The 18,601-nt window shown below is 61.5% G+C and overlaps 1 protein-coding gene across 1 annotated transcript; it reads left to right on the plus strand.

The window, feature by feature from the left end:
- The first annotated feature begins 2,660 nt into the window (after positions 1-2,660).
- On the plus strand, positions 2,661-16,428 carry ZBTB47 (zinc finger and BTB domain containing 47). The gene is made up of 6 exons (XM_058555887.1): positions 2,661-3,839; positions 7,329-8,891; positions 10,535-10,682; positions 12,102-12,217; positions 12,874-13,018; positions 13,332-16,428. The coding sequence occupies exons 1-6, from the start codon at positions 3,837-3,839 to the stop codon at positions 13,691-13,693; spliced, it is 2,337 nt and encodes a 778-aa protein (XP_058411870.1). The 5' UTR covers positions 2,661-3,836; the 3' UTR covers positions 13,694-16,428.
- The last annotated feature ends 2,173 nt before the right edge of the window (positions 16,429-18,601 follow it).

Genomic DNA, 18,601 nt, shown 5'->3' on the forward strand with positions numbered 1-18,601 from the left:
TGTGTGGCCAGGTGAGGGACCTGGAAGCCATACCTCACAAATTGGGAGAGCCTGGGCTCAGATGGCTGGTTTTTAGGAGAGGGAATCAACTCCGCTGCTGCTCACAGTGGGAAGTGAGAGCCTGAGTCCCATGAGGGAGTGGTAATAGAAGGAGCTGGGAAGAGTGCCAAGAGGACCTGCCCGGCAGGGAGAAGTGCTTTGATGCCATAAAGGTGGTAGGGTCTCAGGAGTCGAGAGGGCAGGGTGAGGAGCTGGGTATCCTGGAGGACAGCACCTGCTTGCCTCAGGACAGACCGGGCAGCTCCAGTCAGCGCCTGATGAGTGTGAAGCAAGGAGAGCCTATTGCGGCACGCACACTACAGGGGCTGGAGGCTTTAGTGCTCTGTTTTCTTTAAAGGTTTCTGTAGAAGGTAGAGGCAATGCTCCATTGCCCCTGCTTCCTATGCTCCCTATGAATCAGAAGGCCTGGGGGGTAGGGGGGCTGTGCCAAGCTTGGAGCCAAGCACTTCTGCCTCTTGGAGACCCCAGACCCCCCATTCACCATCTATAGCCCATCAAGCTCTAGCTCCACAGACTGAGCTGAATACCATGGCCTGCAGGACCCAGGCCAGTCTGGGGAGAGTTGTGTCTCTTCAACCTGCCTAGAGTCCTGAGGACATCAGGGTAAAAAAGAGTGACCTGAGGTCTCAGGACAGACACCTGCATTCTGCATCTGGAGGCCTGACCCTGGGTCTCTGACTGCTCATCTGTTATACGATGTTAACGATCCTTAGACTGCCCGTCTCTCAGCTTGTAAGCTCCGAAAGAGGGTGCATAAACTGCAACCAGACGTGAGAACCAGGGGTGCTCATCCCCCCCTTCTCGGACGAGCCTGGAGATAAGTCGGCCTCCCAGAGGGCCCACAAAGGATAGGCCTTTGGGCTGGCACTTCCCAGCCCTAGGTCACCCAGGGCCTCCTGCAACTAAAAGCTCTGCCACCAGGCCAGGTTCCCAGTGAAAGGCTGAGAAGGATCCCACTGGCCTCAATGTCTCTGGCTTAATTTGATTTTATTTTGAAGAAATAAAAGACTTCCATGAGCAACTATTCTATGGCACAATCCTTAAGGGTTTTGGGCCAGAGCCAGACTGCCTGGGTTCAAGTTCTGCTCTGCCACTTCCTAGTTGGGTAATTTTAGATAAATTGCTTTACCTTTATAATTCAGCTCCTCATCTGAAACACTGGGATACTAAGGACTCCTCCCTCTTAGAAGTGGTGAGGATTAAATGCTTAGAACCAAGCATACATCGGTGGTTCAGGGCCCCTGGCCCCTGGGCTCGCCTCCAGGAGGAGAGTAGGAATCCCACAGGCTTCACATGGAGGTCCAGGCTCCCTTCACCCAACAGGGTGGGAGAGGATTCTGGAAGCTGCTAGGGAGGCCTTGAATCCAAGGCCTGATGTTTATGTTGCGGGAGGGAAGTGGGCAACCTGCTGGTTTGAATTAGGCCCCCACCCCCCAAGCAGCTGTAGCCTATTAGCGCCAAGCTCAGGGGAGGCAGAACACAGGAGCAACCCCCGCCCCCAACCCCATACCCAGAGATCTATGCTCCCCAACCCTGAGGGCCCTGGGTCAGCACCTAGTGGGTAGCTTAAACTTCCCTGCCACCCCACCGACCCCATGGTGTGTTTCCCTAAAGGGGCCAGCAGCCCTACCTTGGTCCCGCTGGTCACACCCCCTGCCAAGCCTTTGCTGGGAAGTGGGCCCAGAAGTGTCCCTGCAGTCCTCTCTGCCAGGCTCCTCCCAGCCTCCCCTTTTCGCTGCGCCTGACGCTGCTGCCTGGCTGCTCTGGGCCTCACTGTCCTTATCCAACCAATGGGTATGCAGTCCTTATCTTGCCACCTCCCAGGCCGGTGCAAGGATCCATTTTGCAGATGAGGAAGTGGGTTGGGACGGAGGAAGAGGCAGACAGCAGCCCTGAGGTGACCGGCTGGTCAGGCATGTAGGCTGCTCTGGCCTGGCCTCACCCTGAGGCCTCTGGGAGCTGAGCCAGCTGTCTATGCAGCCACCATGGCACAGAAGTGCAGGATGTCTGCATTGGCCATCTCTGGGGGCATGTCCCCATCTGTGCTCCTTCCTCTCTTCCCATCTCTTTTTCCACTAGGGTCTCTCGTCACCTTCCATCTGGCCTTGTGCATTCTTCCCCTTCCTCCTGGCACTCTTTGGTCATCCCCAGCTTTGCCCCTGAGATGTTTTCTCCTCGGCTCTGGGATGGTGTCATCTCAGGGGCCTCTGCATCCTGGCCTCAGGGGAGGCCCTTGCAATCTTACAGGACAGACCATCAGACTATATGATGGTACCTGCCTGGGATCTCGGCCTCCGCTCCCTTTCCTCCCCTGACACCCAGAGCCAAGCCACTCTGAACAGGCCCCAGCGTCCCTGCCCCCTCAAGAGTAAGGTGGCATACCCAGGTGATACTGCTACTTCCGGGCCTGGGCTGGTGTGTAGGCACGAGCACACGTGTGGGGGGAGGGTGGGGGTACTGTGCAGTACTGCTGGGACGGGGGCCATGTGAGAGTGATCAAAGATGGGGCAGCAGTCAGCTGGGGGTGGGGTGGGGGGGCACAGAAAGGCATCTGAATAATGACATGGGCCACATGAGAAGCCCACAGGAGCCCCCTCTCCACAATGGTGGCCCAGCCACCACCTGGGCCCTGCCAGGCCCAGCGTCCTGTGGTCCCCACCCTGCTGCCTGCTCAGCCTGGCAGTGTTCCTTTGCAGCCTCCTGCCAGCACAGCCAGCCCCCTGCCCCCACTGGTGTCCATGCCAGAGCAGCATTCCGCAGGCGTGGCTGCCTCTCCCCAGCAGAGACTGAGCAGGGAGGCTGCTCAGCAGTGGGCAGGTCACACGGCTGAGGGACACAGTGGGGCCTGGGCCTCCGGCCCCCACTCCTCTAGTCTCGCCTTTTCCTGGCCCTGGGCCAGTCACCTTAAAGGATTTGATCACTGCAGCTGAGGTCCGGGTGCTTGCACCTCCTGCCCTGGGCGGCCCTGTGCAGCCAAAGGAGGCCACCAGCTATGCGTCGACCAGAGCCACGTCCTGGAGGCATAGAGCAAAATGAGCCGTGGGCTGCCCTGAGGTAGCGGTGGGGAGCCGGGCTAGTTGGAGATCCCAGACTCACCCTCAGGTAAGAACAGCCCAGGCCAGAGGGTGGGGTGGTGAGCGCGGCTAGGGTACGGGGCTCGGTCCCTCAGCGTGGGGTCGCTCAGGGGAGCAGGTGGAAGCCTTTTCTGCAGCTGGTTGGGAGGCAGGCGCGTCCAGCTTCCCGATTTCAAGGCCGCACTCTACTCCGACTCCGCCTCTGTGGCGCAGCTGGAGGGCTCCGAGGTTAGACTCCTGGACGAACTTCCTGGCGGGAAGGGGGCTCAGCGCGGGAGAGTGAGGCCGGGGTCCATCTGCTAGGGTGGGAGCAGTGGGGCCCGGCTGGGAGCCCCGGCGGCCCGAGGCAGAGCAGGCTGCACCGGGACGGCGCACGCCACGCGTGTCCGCGCCCCCCGCCGGCACGCAGGGCGGCCTGGCCCTTTAAGCGGCCAGACGACGGCCCCAGCTGACGCGAGGGCTCCAATCGGCGCCCCGCGCCCCCCGCCCGCCGCGCCCGAGGCTCTGGGGCCGCAGCTGCTCGGCGGCTGGACTCGCCGCGGCCCTGCGCCTCCGCCCGCCGGCCGCGCCCCCGGGGGCCATGGTCGCGGGGCCCTGCGCGGGGGCGGCCCCCAGCGCGGCGCTTCATGGAGCGGCCCCGGCCCGGCCGCCGGGGGCAGCGCGATCCCGCGGGGCCCTGTGAGCCCCCAGCGCCACGGCACCATGGTACGCAAGGCCCTGCCTGTCCCCCCGCTTATCCGCCCACCTGCCCGCTCTGCCCTCGTAGCGCACGGCCCGCGGGCTTGGGGTGGAGAGATCTTCCCCCTCGCCGGCTCTTTTCGACCGCTTCTCCTGGGTCCCCGAAGGCCGGGAATGCGGCGCTATGGCGCGGCCCTGGCGGGGAGGGGGTTAAATTCCTGGGGTGGGGGCCCGGGCACGACAGGCTGAGGTCTTGCTAAGAACAGGCGGAGGGGGGCGCTTCCCTGAGCCTGGGACGACGCCGCCCTCGGACTGGGTGATGTAGGGGGAAGGGGGGAGGTCGGATTCCCGCCTGGGCCTTGGGCCACGTGGGCGCTGGAGCCTCCCCGCCCGGGGATTCGGGGCGCTTGGGCCAAGTGGGGTGCCGGGTGGGACGCCTGCAGATCTGGTCCAAACTCCTGTGTGACCTTGGGCTGGTCCCCCGCCCTCTCTGGGCCTGTTTCCCGGTGAAGAAGGGGGGGGCATGAGCGCAGAGGAGGCTGGCATAGACACCCCCTCCCCAAAAGGAGGAGCCTGGAAGTCATGAGCCTGTGCCCCCTTTGCTCAGTCTGGGCCCACCCTCTGCTGCCCTGCCATGGGGTGCAGTTGGACACCCAGGTTTTTTCCCCCTGCAGCCTCCAGGGAGGCGCTGAGGCAGGGTAGGGAGCCCGTGGCTTCGTGGCAGTGAGGCAGGGTATACCCTTCAGGTGTGGAAGGCTCTGACCCCGGCGGGCAAGCAGCCTGGGCAGGTGTTCCCCTCAACCTGGCTTTGGGGGCGGGTTTGAGGGCATGAAACTGCCTGACAGCAGGACTGCCTGACCACTCCCCTGGTCCTGCAACATAGCAAGGCTGGCCTGGCCTCAGGGGTGCGGTGTGTGGCTGCAGCTGGCACGGCCAGATGGGGAGGGGTGTCAGCAGCTTCAGGGAACTGGCACATCTGCCTGGGGAGCAGGGCACATCTTGTGGGCCCTCCGTGGGAGGTGCCATGCTAGGGGGCTGCTGTACCCTGCTGAGGGGCTGCCAGTCGTGGACTCGGGCAGCATCTGTGTGCCCTCTCAAGGAAGGCCAGTCAGGGTGCCTGGTCGAGAGGTTCTTGTCAAGAGCCAAGGATGCTACTGGCTTGGCTGGGGGTACTGCCTTGGGAATGGAGCCTTTGGGGCAGCACTATCCCTCAGGCTAACCCCTCCTCCTCTGCTGAAGCCAGAGGGCCCTGGCCAGGCCTCACCTGGGCCCTGGGACCAGATCTGCACATGAGAAGGTTGGGCACTGCCCTTTCCCCAGGGCAGGCAGGCACTGGTGGGCATTCCGTAACGGGGGAGCAGGGTAGTCTAGGGCCCTGTGGCCTGGGGTGGGCTCCCCCCAGCAGGCCTGGCTTGTCAGCTGACAAGCCTTTATCCAAGCCACTTCACCTACCACTATCTGTCTCCTGGAGGCCCTAAGGAGCCCCTGTTACAACCTAAGATGCACCCTGACCCCTCACTAACCTGCAGGTGGCAGCAGCTCTGGGGAGGAGGTTGCAGGTTGCAGGGGTCGTGGTGGAGTCTGAGGAAGCACAGTTGGTACCCTACGTGAGAGGGTCTCCAGATGCCTCTTCCTGCTTTTTAAGTCATTAAAGAAATCCATCCATGTGGTGTCCAGTCCAGCAGGGAAGGGGTGGCCTTAGCAGAGCTGGGAGTCCCGGAGCTCTGCTACTGCTCACTGTGAGACCCTCCCATTCTGAGCCTCGGTTTCCCCATCTGTGCAGTAGGGTTTGGTCCCAGAAGATGAATCAGAATGAGTCAGAAGAGGGAGATGGGAGTGGCTTGGCATCATATCCCCGTTAGATTGGCCGGGCCTGAACGGGCCAGCAGTCCTGAGAGAGAGGGGCAGATGGGTGACTTCTTGGCTGGGGGGGACGGAGGTGTAGTGGGAGAACTCAAGGAAGATGGTGTCCATGGCCAAGGGCCTGGCCAGACTGGGATCTGAGAGAGCATGGGGTGGGTGCTGCCCTGGGCTGCTGGGTGTGGAGGGCGGTTGTCCCTGGTAGGTCCTTGAGGTCCAGGGCAGATTCTCATTCAGGTGACTGAAAAGTTGAATATAGACACCCCCACTCCCCTTGCCCTGTCTGGGTGCACCCAGCAGCACCCCGTCTGCTGCCCCACCAATGGAAGGACTGGCAAAGAAGAGGTGGGCTGTGGATGGATGGACCTGGGTTTCATGCCAGGGCCTCTAAGGAGGTGTTTGGGGGAGGGGAGCTGATGGCTTTGTGGCAGTGGGGCAAGGTACCCCTCAAATGTAGGATGGTCTGGCTTGGCTGGACAGGGCCTAAGGGAAGCCAGAACCTAGAACCTGTGGGGTTGGTCCAGCCGGGCAGGTAGTTCGGCAGATATTAATTGAACATCTGCTGTGCACTGGACCCATGCAAGGGACTGGGCAGCCTGCTTGTCTGTGCTGCCCACCTCTTGGGGAGGCACTGTCGGGGAGCCGGGAATGATTAAGCTGGTCCCTATTCTGCACAATTCACAGGTGCTGGATGTGGCCCAAGGGCCTGATAATCTGACCATCAGACTTCAAGGACCTCCCTGAGGCTCCAAGTCATGTGGCCTCCAAGATGGCCAGACCATACCTGACCTGGGGTCTGGGGGCTTAGGGGGAAAGGGGTCAGGGGCAGGCCTTGGGGGCCTCCTGCCTTGAAGAACCCCTGTGTGAGGGAGAGCTGTTGGCGGCCAGGCCTGAGGCCATGGGCAGCGGCCTGGCCCAAGCTCTGGCGAGTAATGCGGGGTTGGCTGGATCTTGCCAGCCTCCTCCAGCAGGGCAGCGGACCAGGCTGGGAGAAGTTACAGGCCCTGGGCCTGGATTTCTTCACAAAAGTTTCTCCCTCTGCAGCCCTCAGGCCCAGGCCTGAGGCCCGCTGCTGGTGAGGTGTGGGGTTCCCTCGGGTGCTGCCCCCAGGGGTGCAGTAGCTAGAGGCCGAGCAGTGAGCCTGACCTCTGTTGTTGAGGAGTCTGGGGTTGGGCAGGCATGGTTTTATTTGTGTGAGTGAGTGCGTGTGGGGGAGAGACTGGGGCTCAGGAAATGCTGAAGGATGCTGGGGGTCCTGCGGGGTGACCACCTAGTCCCTGGCTTTAGCACTGAAAGTCCCACATCCCGGGAAACGCCTTGGTCCCTGGCATGCCGGAATGGTTGGTCACCCTCTTCCCTTTTCCTTTTCTTCCCTTCCTGGGATGACTTTTCCTGTTTCACAAGGAAGAGCTGGAAGCCCAGAAAAGTTAACCGACTCACCCAGGAGCTGATCTTCGTTCTCAGGTCACCAGTGGAGTTTGAGCTCTGAGGAGCAGCTGACTGGGGCTTGAATCCCGGTTCCCCCATGTCCTTGCTTGAGCTTCGCCTCCTTTTCTGTAACGTGGAGCCAGGAGTGAAGGGTGGGCTGCCTCCCGGATGGTGGGCACCGCCGGGGCCCCACTGGCCTTGCCCTGACCTGTGCCCTCTGCCCCGCAGTTGCTGGTTGAGAAGACAACCGACTCACCGGCGGCCGAGTTCTCGCTGGTGGAGGACGTGGCGCTGCACTTCGCCTGCTTGATGGGCCGCCTGAACGAGCAGCGCCTCTTCCAGCCCGACCTCTGCGACGTGGACCTGGTGCTGGTGCCCCAGCGCAGCGTCTTCCCGGCACACAAGGGCGTGCTGGCTGCCTACAGCCAGTTCTTCCACTCGCTCTTCACCCAGAACAAGCAGCTGCAGCGTGTGGAGCTGTCCCTGGAGGCGCTGGCCCCCGGCGGCCTGCAGCAGATCCTCAACTTCATCTACACGTCCAAGCTGCTGGTCAACGCGGCCAACGTGCACGAGGTGCTCAGTGCCGCCTCGCTGCTGCAGATGGCTGACATCGCCGCATCCTGCCAGGAGCTGCTGGACGCCCGCTCCCTTGGCCCACCAGGCCCTGGCGCTGTGGCCCTGGCCCAGCCAGCTGCCAGCTGCACCCCGGCCGCACCACCCTACTACTGCGACATCAAGCAGGAGGCCGACGCCCCGGGCCTGCCCAAGATCTACGCCCGCGAGGGCCCTGATCCCTACTCGGTGCGTGTCGAGGACGGGGCAGGGGCCGAGGGTGGCACAGTGCCTGGCGCCATTGGGCCAGCTCAGCCCTTCTTCAAGGAGGAGAAGGAGGGTGGTGTGGAGGAGGCAGGGGGACCCCCAGCCAGCTTGTGCAAGCTGGAGGGTGGGGAGGAGTTGGAGGAAGAGCTTGGGGGTTCTGGCACCTATAGCCGCCGGGAGCAGTCGCAGATCATTGTGGAGGTGAACCTCAACAACCAGACACTGCACGTGTCTACGGGGCCCGAGGGGAAGCCAGGCACTGCCACAGGCCCGGCCACCATGGTGCTGGGCCGGGAGGACGGGCTGCAGAGACATTCAGAGGACGAGGAGGAGGACGATGAGGAGGAGGAAGAGGAGGAGGAGGAAGAGGAAGAGGAGGGTGGTGGCAGTGGAGGGGAGGAGGAGGAAGAGGAGGAGGAAGAGGAGGGTGGCAGTCAGGGAGAGGAGGAAGACGAGGAGGAAGAAGGGCACAGTGAGCAGGAGGAGGAAGAGGAGGAGGAAGAGGAAGGGCACAGTGAGCAGGATCAGGAGAGCTCGGAGGAGGAGGAGGGGGAGGAAGGAGAGGCGGGGAGCAGGCAGGGGCTGGTGGGACGCCGTGGCAGCCGGGCAGACCCCCCTCCCCACAGTCGCATGGCCACGCGGTCCCGGGAGAATGCTCAGCGCCGGGGCCCCCCTGAGCCTGAGGAGGCCGGGCGACGGGGTGGGAAGCGGCCAAAGCCACCCCCAGCGACCCCCGCACCAGCTGGAGGGCCGCAGGCCACTGACGGGCTGGGGGCCAAGGTGAAGCTGGAGGAGAAGCAGCACCACCCGTGCCAGAAGTGCCCGCGCGTTTTCAACAACCGCTGGTACCTGGAGAAGCACATGAACGTGACCCACAGCCGCATGCAGATCTGCGACCAGTGCGGCAAGCGCTTCCTGCTGGAGAGCGAGCTGCTGCTGCACCGGCAGACAGACTGCGAGCGCAACATCCAGGTGGGCCTCGGGGTGGCAGGATGGGGTGGAAGGCCAGCTGAGGCCACCCAGCCATCCAGGCTGGGCCAGGCCAGCACTGGGCCCTGGGCACCCCGTGTCCTGCTGCCTGCATTGCCCAGACAGTCTGGGGAGGCCAGATGTAGGCCCCCGGACCATGAGACCAGCCCAGGCCCAGGGTGAGCCAAAAAGTTCTCAGGGTGGTGAGAGCTCAGGAGATAACATCAAGGAGAGCTTCCTGGAGGAGGCAGATAGAGCTGTGCTTTGGCATGTGCAGAGAAGTGCAGAGAGGACTGGAACAAACCCTTGGCCAGAGGGGCATGGTGGAGCATGGACATGGCTGGATGAGAAAAGAAAGTTGTCTGAGCCACACGAGGCTGGGGGACAGCCAGCTCTGAGGGCGGATGAGTCAGTGTTTTACTAAATCCTTAGCGCTACCAGAAGGTCGGCAGGGCCGCTGTGAATAGTCTCACAGATTGTGCACTGCACAAAAGCACAGATGAACGGAGGAGGGGTTTGCCCAGAGCGGGGGGCCATTTTCCACTTGCCGCAAAGGCTGACTAGAGCTAGAGGGGCCCGGCAGGAGGAAGCCCCTGCCTTCAGCTCTTTGGAGATGCCAGCTGGCCTGGGCATGAGGAAGAGGGACTGCATGAGAAATCGGGGAAGACGAGGGGCTGGCTGCCTGAGTCTGGGCCAGCCTGGCCTCTTGGTGCGGGAGGCACAAGGCCAGCCAGACTGGTTTTTACCTTTTCTGGTGGGAAGGAGGTGAGGGAGCAGCAGGTAGGCGGGTGCTAATTGCCGAAACTAATTGCTAATTGCAGTGCCCTGTGGAGAAAGTGTTACCTGGGGCTTTCCTGGTGTCCTGCCCCACCCTCGTGCACCCGTTCCCACTTGCCTGCCTGCTGGGCTGCCCTTTGACTCTCCACCTGCTGCACACCTGAGCCCCACTCCTGAAGGGAAAGACGCTTGTGGCTTTTCCAACCTGGGCACCCTGACCCACTTTCTGCCCAAGCCCTGGCCTTGCCTCAGGCCTCTGGGGATGTCCTGCAGGGATGGGCAGGACAAGGGCCCAGGGGAAGAGGAGGAGGGGAGTGGAGAGCCCCCAAGGTTCTCACCACCCTCCATTGCCTGATGGGACCTGGTACCTCCTGCAGGCCCCCCCTAGCCAGCCCTTTAGGAGCTGTCTCCTTGGGGATCTCCATGGTGTCAGGGCATGGGTCCCAGCAGGGGGAGGCAGCAGAGATAATGCCCCAACTCTGCTGAGACCTGTTATCTGGGAGGGCTTTCTCTAGGAACTGTGTGTACAGCCTCTGTACCCACTGTGGCCCTTCCACATCCCTTTGTAGAGAGATGACTTGTTGAAATGAGCACAGAGGAGGGCTTCCTGGAAGAGGTGACCCCTGACCCTAGTTGAGTTCAAGGATGAAGGAAGGCCCCAGGCTGCAGCTCTGGGTGGGTGGGTGGGTAGGGGGGTGTTTAGGGAGTTACCATCCCCAACTCCCAAAACTTCAGATCCGGCTGCTCCATCAAGGGTTCTCTCTCTCCAGCATAATTCAGGTGGGAAAACTGAGGCCCAGGGAGGTCTTTGTCTTAGGTCACACGGCCCTGACTCAAGACCCAGGGCCTAAAGTCCTCTCACCCCGCAGTGCGTGACATGTGGCAAAGCTTTTAAGAAGCTCTGGTCCCTCCATGAGCACAACAAGATCGTGCACGGCTATGCGGAGAAGAAGTTCTCCTGTGAGATCTGTGAGAAGAAGTTCTACACCATGGCCCACGTGCGCAAGCACATGGTTGGTAAGTCTGGGCTGGTGGGGGAGGAGGCCTGAGGACAGAGCTAGGCCTGCTGCTGGGTGTGCTGGGACGGACTTCCCATCCAAGGGCAATGTGAAGGGGTGAGAAGGCCCCTCTTGCTGGGAGGCCTGGGGAGGCTGGTTGCAGTGGCAGGTAAGGCCTGGGGAGGCTCTGGGGCCAGGGCTGCCATGTTCAGTTGGGCAGGTTGCACATTGCACAAGGGCTCCTGGTTAAGACAGCACATGGGGACCAGAATCCAGCTGGCACACTGCTAACCAGGCTGTGCCTTGTGGCATGGGGTTGTGTCCACCAGGAAAAGGAGCACCTTTTCCTAAATTACACAAAGTGCCATATGGGCTGGCACAGGCCCTGCTGAGTTTGAGGACAGCTGTGCCTCTGATTCTTTCTCACCTTCTGGCCCTCACAAGGCTTCAGGCTTCTCTGAATGCAACCCTCCCCCCAAGGGGTAATGCCTGGACACAGTAAGGAGGGCCCCAAGTGTGTGTTGGGCCACCCTGCTACCTTAGGCGTGGCTGTCCCTCCTCTGTAGGTGGGCCTGGCTGGGAGTCTGGTGTCCAGGCAGCCCTCCCTCCCTTGCCTGCTCTGGGTCTGGGGCTCAAGGGAGGGGTGGGCAGTGGGCCCCTGGCCTGGCCTTGCCCCCTGTCTCCACCAGACAGTGCCGGGGGTCTCCAGCGTGAACTGATTGGGAGCTGGGAACCCGGGGTCTAGGTCTCGCCCAGGAGTATGCTGGGTAACCCAGGATTAGTGGTCCTTCCTGGGCTCAGATTCCCCAGCTCTGAGCTTTGAGGGGGCCCTCCCTGTCTCCAGTTGCATCCTCCCAGATCTTCCCTGAAGAGTTTGTTGATCCTCACCTATCTGTGGGTTCTGGGGGGAGTGCAGCTAACTCCCTCTGGACTGCTCGGGCCCAAGGCTGTGGCCTTTACGAGTGTCATCCCCTGTAACGGCCACCACCACCCCTAGCATTCGTTGTGGAAGAGGACACTGAGGTCCGCAGAGGCTGCGCAGGGAGTCCGTGGCTGGGCTGGGATTTGAACTGAGGCCCGTCCCAGTTGGAATCCTTCAGTCTTTCTCTGAAGCTTTAGGGGTGAGGCAGTCTTGGCTGTTTCCCTTGCCCAGCGTCTAAGGAACCATGAGGGCCTCCACGCTTGTCTGGGCCAGACTTCAGAGCAGACAAGGAGACCTAGCCTGTAGGGAAGGGGGCCTGGCCTGGGGGTCAGCCCCAGGTCCTGAGACAGAGGCTGTGAGGCAGGCCCAGGGTAGGTGGTGCCCCAGGAGGCTGTCCATGGGGCTGCCCCAGGATGTGGTGTCTGGGCCCAGTGTGGGGGGTGGTCAGGCAAGGATCCCCTGGGAGGAGCCATGGTAGCCCCCTGAGATGTGACGGCCTCGGTGCCCGCCCTATAGCCCACACCAAGGACATGCCCTTCACCTGCGAGACCTGCGGGAAGTCCTTCAAACGCAGCATGTCTCTCAAGGTGCACTCTCTGCAGCACTCCGGGGAGAAGCCCTTCAGATGCGAGGTGAGGGCCCGTCTCCGCCTGCGGGGCACCCTGGACATGGGGGAGGGATGGGGCGGTAGTTGCTTCAAAACCAGGGGAGTGGGGGGAGTAGGGCACAAGGTTCAGAAAGAGAGGGGCCCACCCTGATGTCTGTGGCCACCCACTCCATCCTTACCTGGTCACCTGCTGGGCCTGCCCCCGCCCCCACACTGCCACTCTAGCCCTAACCCAACCCCCCCCCACACACACATTGGGGCTGGGGGGCGGGTGGGAAGTCTGCTGGAAGTGAGGGGCAGGCTTTCTGGAGGGGTAGAGAGGACCATCTCAGGCAGAGATCAGAGATGGCGCTACACTGGGGATGCGGGGGGCCTTCAGACAAGGAGGAGTGATGGGGGGCCCTCGGCTTTAATCATGAGGCCTCCCTCCACTCTACAGCCTTTCCCAACTTCCTGACCCCCATTTCCGCCGGGGCCCTGCATGCCCATGGCATCTCCCCCTCTGCCCATGCACTGCCACGCCCCAGGAGCACTCAGCCTGCTCTTGCATCCATACCTCCTTGCCCAGGAGCCCCTCCCCGTGTGTGTCCTTCGTGGGCCCTGTGGTCACAGGCGAGCACTTCCCTCTCTGAAGGCTGCTCCCTGCTCTGCCCCTGGGCCTCTCCCCCACCCCACCCTCAGAACTGCAACGAGCGCTTCCAGTACAAGTACCAGCTGCGGTCCCACATGAGCATCCACATCGGCCACAAGCAGTTCATGTGCCAGTGGTGTGGCAAGGACTTCAACATGAAGCAGTACTTTGATGAGCACATGAAGACGCACACAGGTACGGCTGCCCCCGGGAGGGGCTCCATGCCGGGCCTGGGACGCCTGCTCAGCCCTGGGCCGGATGCCTGGAATGGCCCTGGTCACACCCCTTCTCGCCTCTGGACCTCAGTATACCCTTCTCTGTGAGGCTCAGCGCCATTCTCTGCCTCCCAGGGGACGGTGAGGCTGGTACAAAATGGCCCAGGGTGGGAAGGATCCGAGAGAGCCAGGGCTGAGCCCCCCGATGGTTCCATGGGCACAGGGAGGCTGGCCCAGGGCTGGGGTGCGGTGGCCCCCCAAGTGACTCCCTGCTGCCCACCGCCAACCCCCAGGGGAGAAGCCGTACATCTGTGAGATCTGCGGCAAGAGCTTCACCAGCCGGCCCAACATGAAGCGGCACCGGCGCACGCACACGGGCGAGAAGCCCTACCCCTGCGACGTCTGCGGCCAGCGCTTCCGCTTCTCCAACATGCTCAAGGCGCACAAGGAGAAATGTTTCCGCGTCAGCCACCCCCTGGCCGGCGACGGCGCCCCCTCTGCCTCAGGCCTGTCCCCGCCCCAGCCGCCGGCGCACGCACTGCCCCTGCTCCCCGGGCTGCCCCAGACCCTGCCGCCCCCGCCGCACCTACCGCCGCCGCCCCCGCTCTTCCCCACCACTGCCAGCTCCGGCGGGAGGATGAACGCCAGCAACTAACTGCCCCGCCGCCCACGCGGGACCTGGAGCCCCCCACTGCCCTCGCCTCCGCGTGGGACGGCAGCAGCACTGGCTGGGCCCCGCCACCCCCCACCCCAGAGGTGGCTGGACACACTGCTTGAGGCCCCTGACCCTGGGGGGATGTGCAGGCTGGCAGCCCCCCAGAGCTGGTGGAGGGAGGACACCACTCTTGAGTGCCCCCCTGCCAGAGACTCCTTGAAGCCTTTACTTTATTCAGAAGTGAAGGAAAAAGGAAAGAGAGGAAACTATTTGCAGCACTCCCTCCAGGTGAGGGGGCTGCTGGAGGCGGCAGGTACAGTGGGGAGGGGAGGGGCCTGGGGAGCAGATGTGACAGGTCGCTCTGCTGAGGCCTCAGCTGGAGGGGGTTGGCCAGGCCGAGCCTGGGTCAGCTTCAGCGGCTCATCCCTGCCTCCTCTGTGCCCCCAACTTGCCCCCCCATCCTGGAGGGTTTGGGGAGAGGTTGAGATGCCAGAACAGAAGTTGGAGGAGTTGTGGACGCATTCTGAGGGCTGTGGACACTGTGGCAGGGGCTGGAGACTGGATGCCCCCAGGGGCGTGTTGGGTGGGGAGTGGCCAGGTGTGAAGTGCAGACCCAGCTCTGCGTGTGTGGAGTGGGGCAGGCAGGGGCTGGACCCCAGGCATTTGCTTTCCCCACCCACAGCCCTGCCAGCAGGCACAGGGATCCCCGACCTGCATCAGGCTGCACCGAAGGCCCTGAGTCCTGGAGAGGATGTCCCCAAGAAGCCTCTGGGCCTCAGGGTGCTGTGGGCCAGGCCCTGGGTGGGCAGACGGGCTGGCTCCCGAAGCACCAGCTCCCAGGACTGCAGTCAAGGAGCCCCTGCACTTGGGTAGACCCCAGAGGCAGGGCCTTAAGGAGGAGGCTTGGGTAACTGTTTTAAGGTTTCAAGGTGCTATCAGTGGGGCAGGTGGCAGGGCTGCTGTTCATGGAGCACGCCGTCCCTCACCAGCTGCCCTGGCCGTGTCTCCCACACTCGAGGAGATATGTGTGTCTGTGTCCGTCTCTGCTCCCGGAAGGCACCGCCAGGCCTCATTCTCTCCCTAGGCCTGGCCACAATCCGCCCCCTGCTGCTGTCCGGCATCCTTGTCCCTCCTGGGCCTCTGCGCTGGTGGGCGGGGCGCCTGCAGCTATGTTGGTGAGAGAAGCCTGTGTGTTCAGGCCCCTGGGGTGGGGCGGGGGTACTGGGGGAGTCCCCGCCTGTGCCCAATGCTTGCCCCCATGAGGCTGCGCTAATAGGACACCCTTTTTTGTTGTCATTTAACATCTTTATTCCTGCCTTTGAAATGGGGAGGAAAGTTCCATAAGCTACATGTTTCCTAGTTAAGCTCTTTCCTATTGTGTTTATACGGTTTTGTTTGTTATACTCTTTGCACCTTAACCCCCCACTACTACCCCCTGCACACCACCTTCCCAGCATGGCTGGAGTGGGAAGAGGCCTGAGCCCAAGGGGGACAGTGGGGAGGACTGGGCCCCATCAGCCCAAGGGCTGAGGGGGTCGGAACCCCTCTGACCTCCTTGTGAGGCCCATGGCGCTGGGGCAGGGGGCTGGGGACATTTTAATCATCAATAAACGAAGCACTTTATTCTGTACAGATGTGGGCAGGCCCAAGGAGCCCGAGTGATTTGAGGATCTATAATTTAAGCCACACAGTCCTGATTGTTCTTTGGGCTCAGAGGGGCCCTGATGAGTTTGGGGCTGCAGCAGGAGCAGGACAAGCCAGAGCCTATAGAACGCACCCTCAGGCGCCCGCGCTGTCCCATGTGGAGAGAAGGTGGGCCCTGCCCTCAGAGACGAAGGCTCCCTGCTCTGTGTTGGGCTGGGGGGGTTCCAGCCTCTTATGGGCCCAGGGCTGGGCCTCCCAGGCTCCTGCCTTACTGCAGCTCTTAACCTCCCTCACCCCTTGATCTCTGGGCTTCCATGATATCCTCAGGGTCCCCCTTCCCCGTTTTCCCCCTCCCCTTGCTGTTTCTAACCTCTGGTTCCAGTGCCTGGTAGCTCTTCAGAGCTGGCTCATATTTTCCCCAAAAAAGTTGATCTCCCCCAATGGGCTGTAGGCCGGGACCCCTGTGGGTTCCTCAACCCCTGTCACTGATACCAGAGTCTCCCATGGGTTAGTGGCCTTGTCACTTCCTAGCCCCACTGTGGCCTTAGCAAGCCTGGGGGACCCTGGCCAGACCAGGCCGGGCCCTTGGTCTGTCAGGCCAGACTTTGACAAGCAGAGGCCAGAGATGGGTGTGGGGGGCTGGTGATAAAACCCTGACCCAGGATTTGTGTTTCCTAGTGTACACTTGCCCTCTGAGGGCAGGAGAGGGGTCCAGACAGCAGGCTGGGCACTGGTCAAATGGTCTTATGGCTGTAGATGGGTACGGCCAACCCCTCTCCTGAGAGGCCCAGGTCTCAGTGGGGACAGGAGCCCTGTGTCCCTGGTGCTAAATGCTCTCTTCCCCTTGGGCCAGTGTTGGTGGGAGCTCCTTTCTGACCAGACCACAGGGGTCTGAAGCAATAATGGAACCTCAGCAGTACCAGTATGGAGAGGGGTTCTTGTTTTACCAGCTTTTACATTTCCTTTTTATTTTTAAAACAAATTAACAAGCACCTGGATACAGAGTGAGGGGACAGGGCATCAGCCCTACTTCCCAGGGCTGGTGGTGGTGGTGGGGGGGGGAGAGGGCGCTCAGGATCATCACCTCCCGCTGGAGATCTGCTTGGGGGGGGGGGTCCTCTGTCCAGCTGGACTTTTCAGCCCTTTTGGTCAGACCTCAGGTCCGGAACCTGGGCTCCCTGGTCTTGGGCCAGCTGGGCATGAGTGGCCAGAGAGATGAGGTGGGCCTCAAGCCCCATAACCACAGTCTGGAAGCCAGGGTTGAGTCAGAGCCTGAGCCTCCGACCCTGGCGTGTGCTGCCACGGCTGCCACAGTGCCCCTTGCAGGGGGCTCAGCGGTGGCAGAACGGCTGTGCTCAGGTGTGTGGACCCTTGATGTCTGGTCATATGTGGCCACCCCACAGCCCCCGAGTGCGTGGGGGACAGCAGAGGGCGACTGAGAAGAGTGAAGGAGAATAAAGTCGGTACAACTGTCCCTTGGCCCGCCTCTTCTTTACACGCTTCCCTGACCACTGGCTGGAAAGACTTGGACTAGAGCGAGCACAGCGTGGAACCCCACAGCTCGGCTGTGGACCACATGGCCGTCTGTGCCCTGGAGCGTACGCAGACCCCATCCCCCTCCCTTAATGGTGGGCTGGGCTTCGGGGAACACCCAGAGTTAGGGAATGAGGCAACAGCAGAGGTGTACCCCCAAACTGGTGCTGAGTCTTGGGCAGGATGCAGACAAGGCTTAAAAGAGGAGAGGTCCTTGGGCTGCTGAGGTTGAGGCCCCAAAGGTAGTGCCCACAGGAGGCCTGGGCTCCTGCAGGTGTGGTTTTCCACGGGCAGCAGGAGTGTAGCCACAAGAGCCCCAGGACAGCAGGGACCAGCCTCTCCCATTCATGTGCTCAACACTGGGGGTGCTGTGACGAGCAGTATGGACCATCCCTCCCTCGTCAGGCAGGGGAGATCTGAAGGAGCCAGATATCAGAGATGCTGACGTGAGCACCTGGGAGGACAAAAGCTCAGGTGGAAGACAGTGGCCTCCGAGGAGGGAGCAGGTGGCTCTCTCTGGGGACCTCTGAGAATTATTGCATTGCACAGGTAACATATGGTGCGCTGGTTCTGTGTCGGGTGGAACTCTAGGGTACGTGGTGAATGAGGCCCCTGTGTTTGTGGCACTTACCCCTGGGTACATGGGGAGGGGCTGACTGGGAGGGAGCTGGGAGAGGAGGCTGGTGGGTGGTTCATGAACCGGCCAGAGAGGAGGTGCTGGTTCTTAGGATGTGGAAATGCCTTTCCACACAGTCCCACTTTTTTGACTGAAGGGAACAGGGCCTCACTCAGGTCACCCTAAAAATAAACCGCTAGCTGACAGACCTGAGGGCCTGGCTGCTGCCCTGGTCTCTTGTGGGGATTCTGCGTCTCTGTTCTGCTCTCTTCCCTTTTGCTACCCATCCGTTTGTGTGACACCTCTCTATACATCCTTTTCCTTCAGCCCCACCCCACCTCCCTCGTTCTCGAAGTATTTCTAACTTCACACTCCAGAGCCTCGGGAACATGTCATGCTAGGCTATGAGGCAGAGGGCGCTGGGTGGCTGTGGGCTGTGGATGGTGAGCATGGTTGGCATCTCACTCTCCCCAGTTTTGCCCTTTGGGACAAAACAGCTCACTAACACCTCACGTCCTGGAGGACGAGTCAGAGCAGCACTGGCCTCCTGGGGAAAACTGGGCTTTCCTTCTGACGCACAGTGGGGGTCAGTGAGATGAGGAAGTGATGCACCCTTGGCTTAGTGGTGCCCTTGGGCCTACCCCCTGATACGTGACTTTCTAGAGCTGTGACTGGGAAATAAATCAGGATAGGCTGTGTTCTGCTGCAGTAACAAACCGCTTGGACCACAGTGGCTCAACACCTAGGAGCTCTGGGTGGAGCTCCAGGGCAGCCATTCTCCAGGTAGTGGCTCAGAATTCCAGGCTGCTCTCATCCAGCATCTCTATATCGACAAAGATTCTCTCATTGACCCAGCATGTTTGGACAGCCTTTCTCTGATTGTGGACACCTTCCCAAAGTAGAAAACATAACTCCCTTTCCCAGCCTCCCTTGCAGCTAGGGTATAAACATGTGACCTGGATCTGCCAATTAGACACACCCATGCAAGACTGATTCAGAGGAGAGGAAAGCAAGGAAGCAGGCACCATGCAGACGCCAACATTTTGTGAGGGTGGCAGAGGGGGCAATTAGCTTTTGGGGGTAGTAGAGACAGAGATTCTCGTGTACAACCCTCA

Source organism: Diceros bicornis, chromosome 2 (genome assembly GCF_020826845.1).
Source record: "Diceros bicornis minor isolate mBicDic1 chromosome 2, mDicBic1.mat.cur, whole genome shotgun sequence".
Taxonomy (NCBI): Eukaryota; Metazoa; Chordata; class Mammalia; order Perissodactyla; family Rhinocerotidae; genus Diceros; species Diceros bicornis.

Excerpts from the sequence above, each read along its gene's own strand:
- ZBTB47 (XM_058555887.1), top strand. Across the intron at positions 10,683-12,101 it reads CGTGCGCAAGCACATGGTTG|CCCACACCAAGGACATGCCC; the intron begins GTAAGTCTGGGC and ends CCCGCCCTATAG. Across the intron at positions 12,218-12,873 it reads AGAAGCCCTTCAGATGCGAG|AACTGCAACGAGCGCTTCCA; the intron begins GTGAGGGCCCGT and ends CCCCACCCTCAG.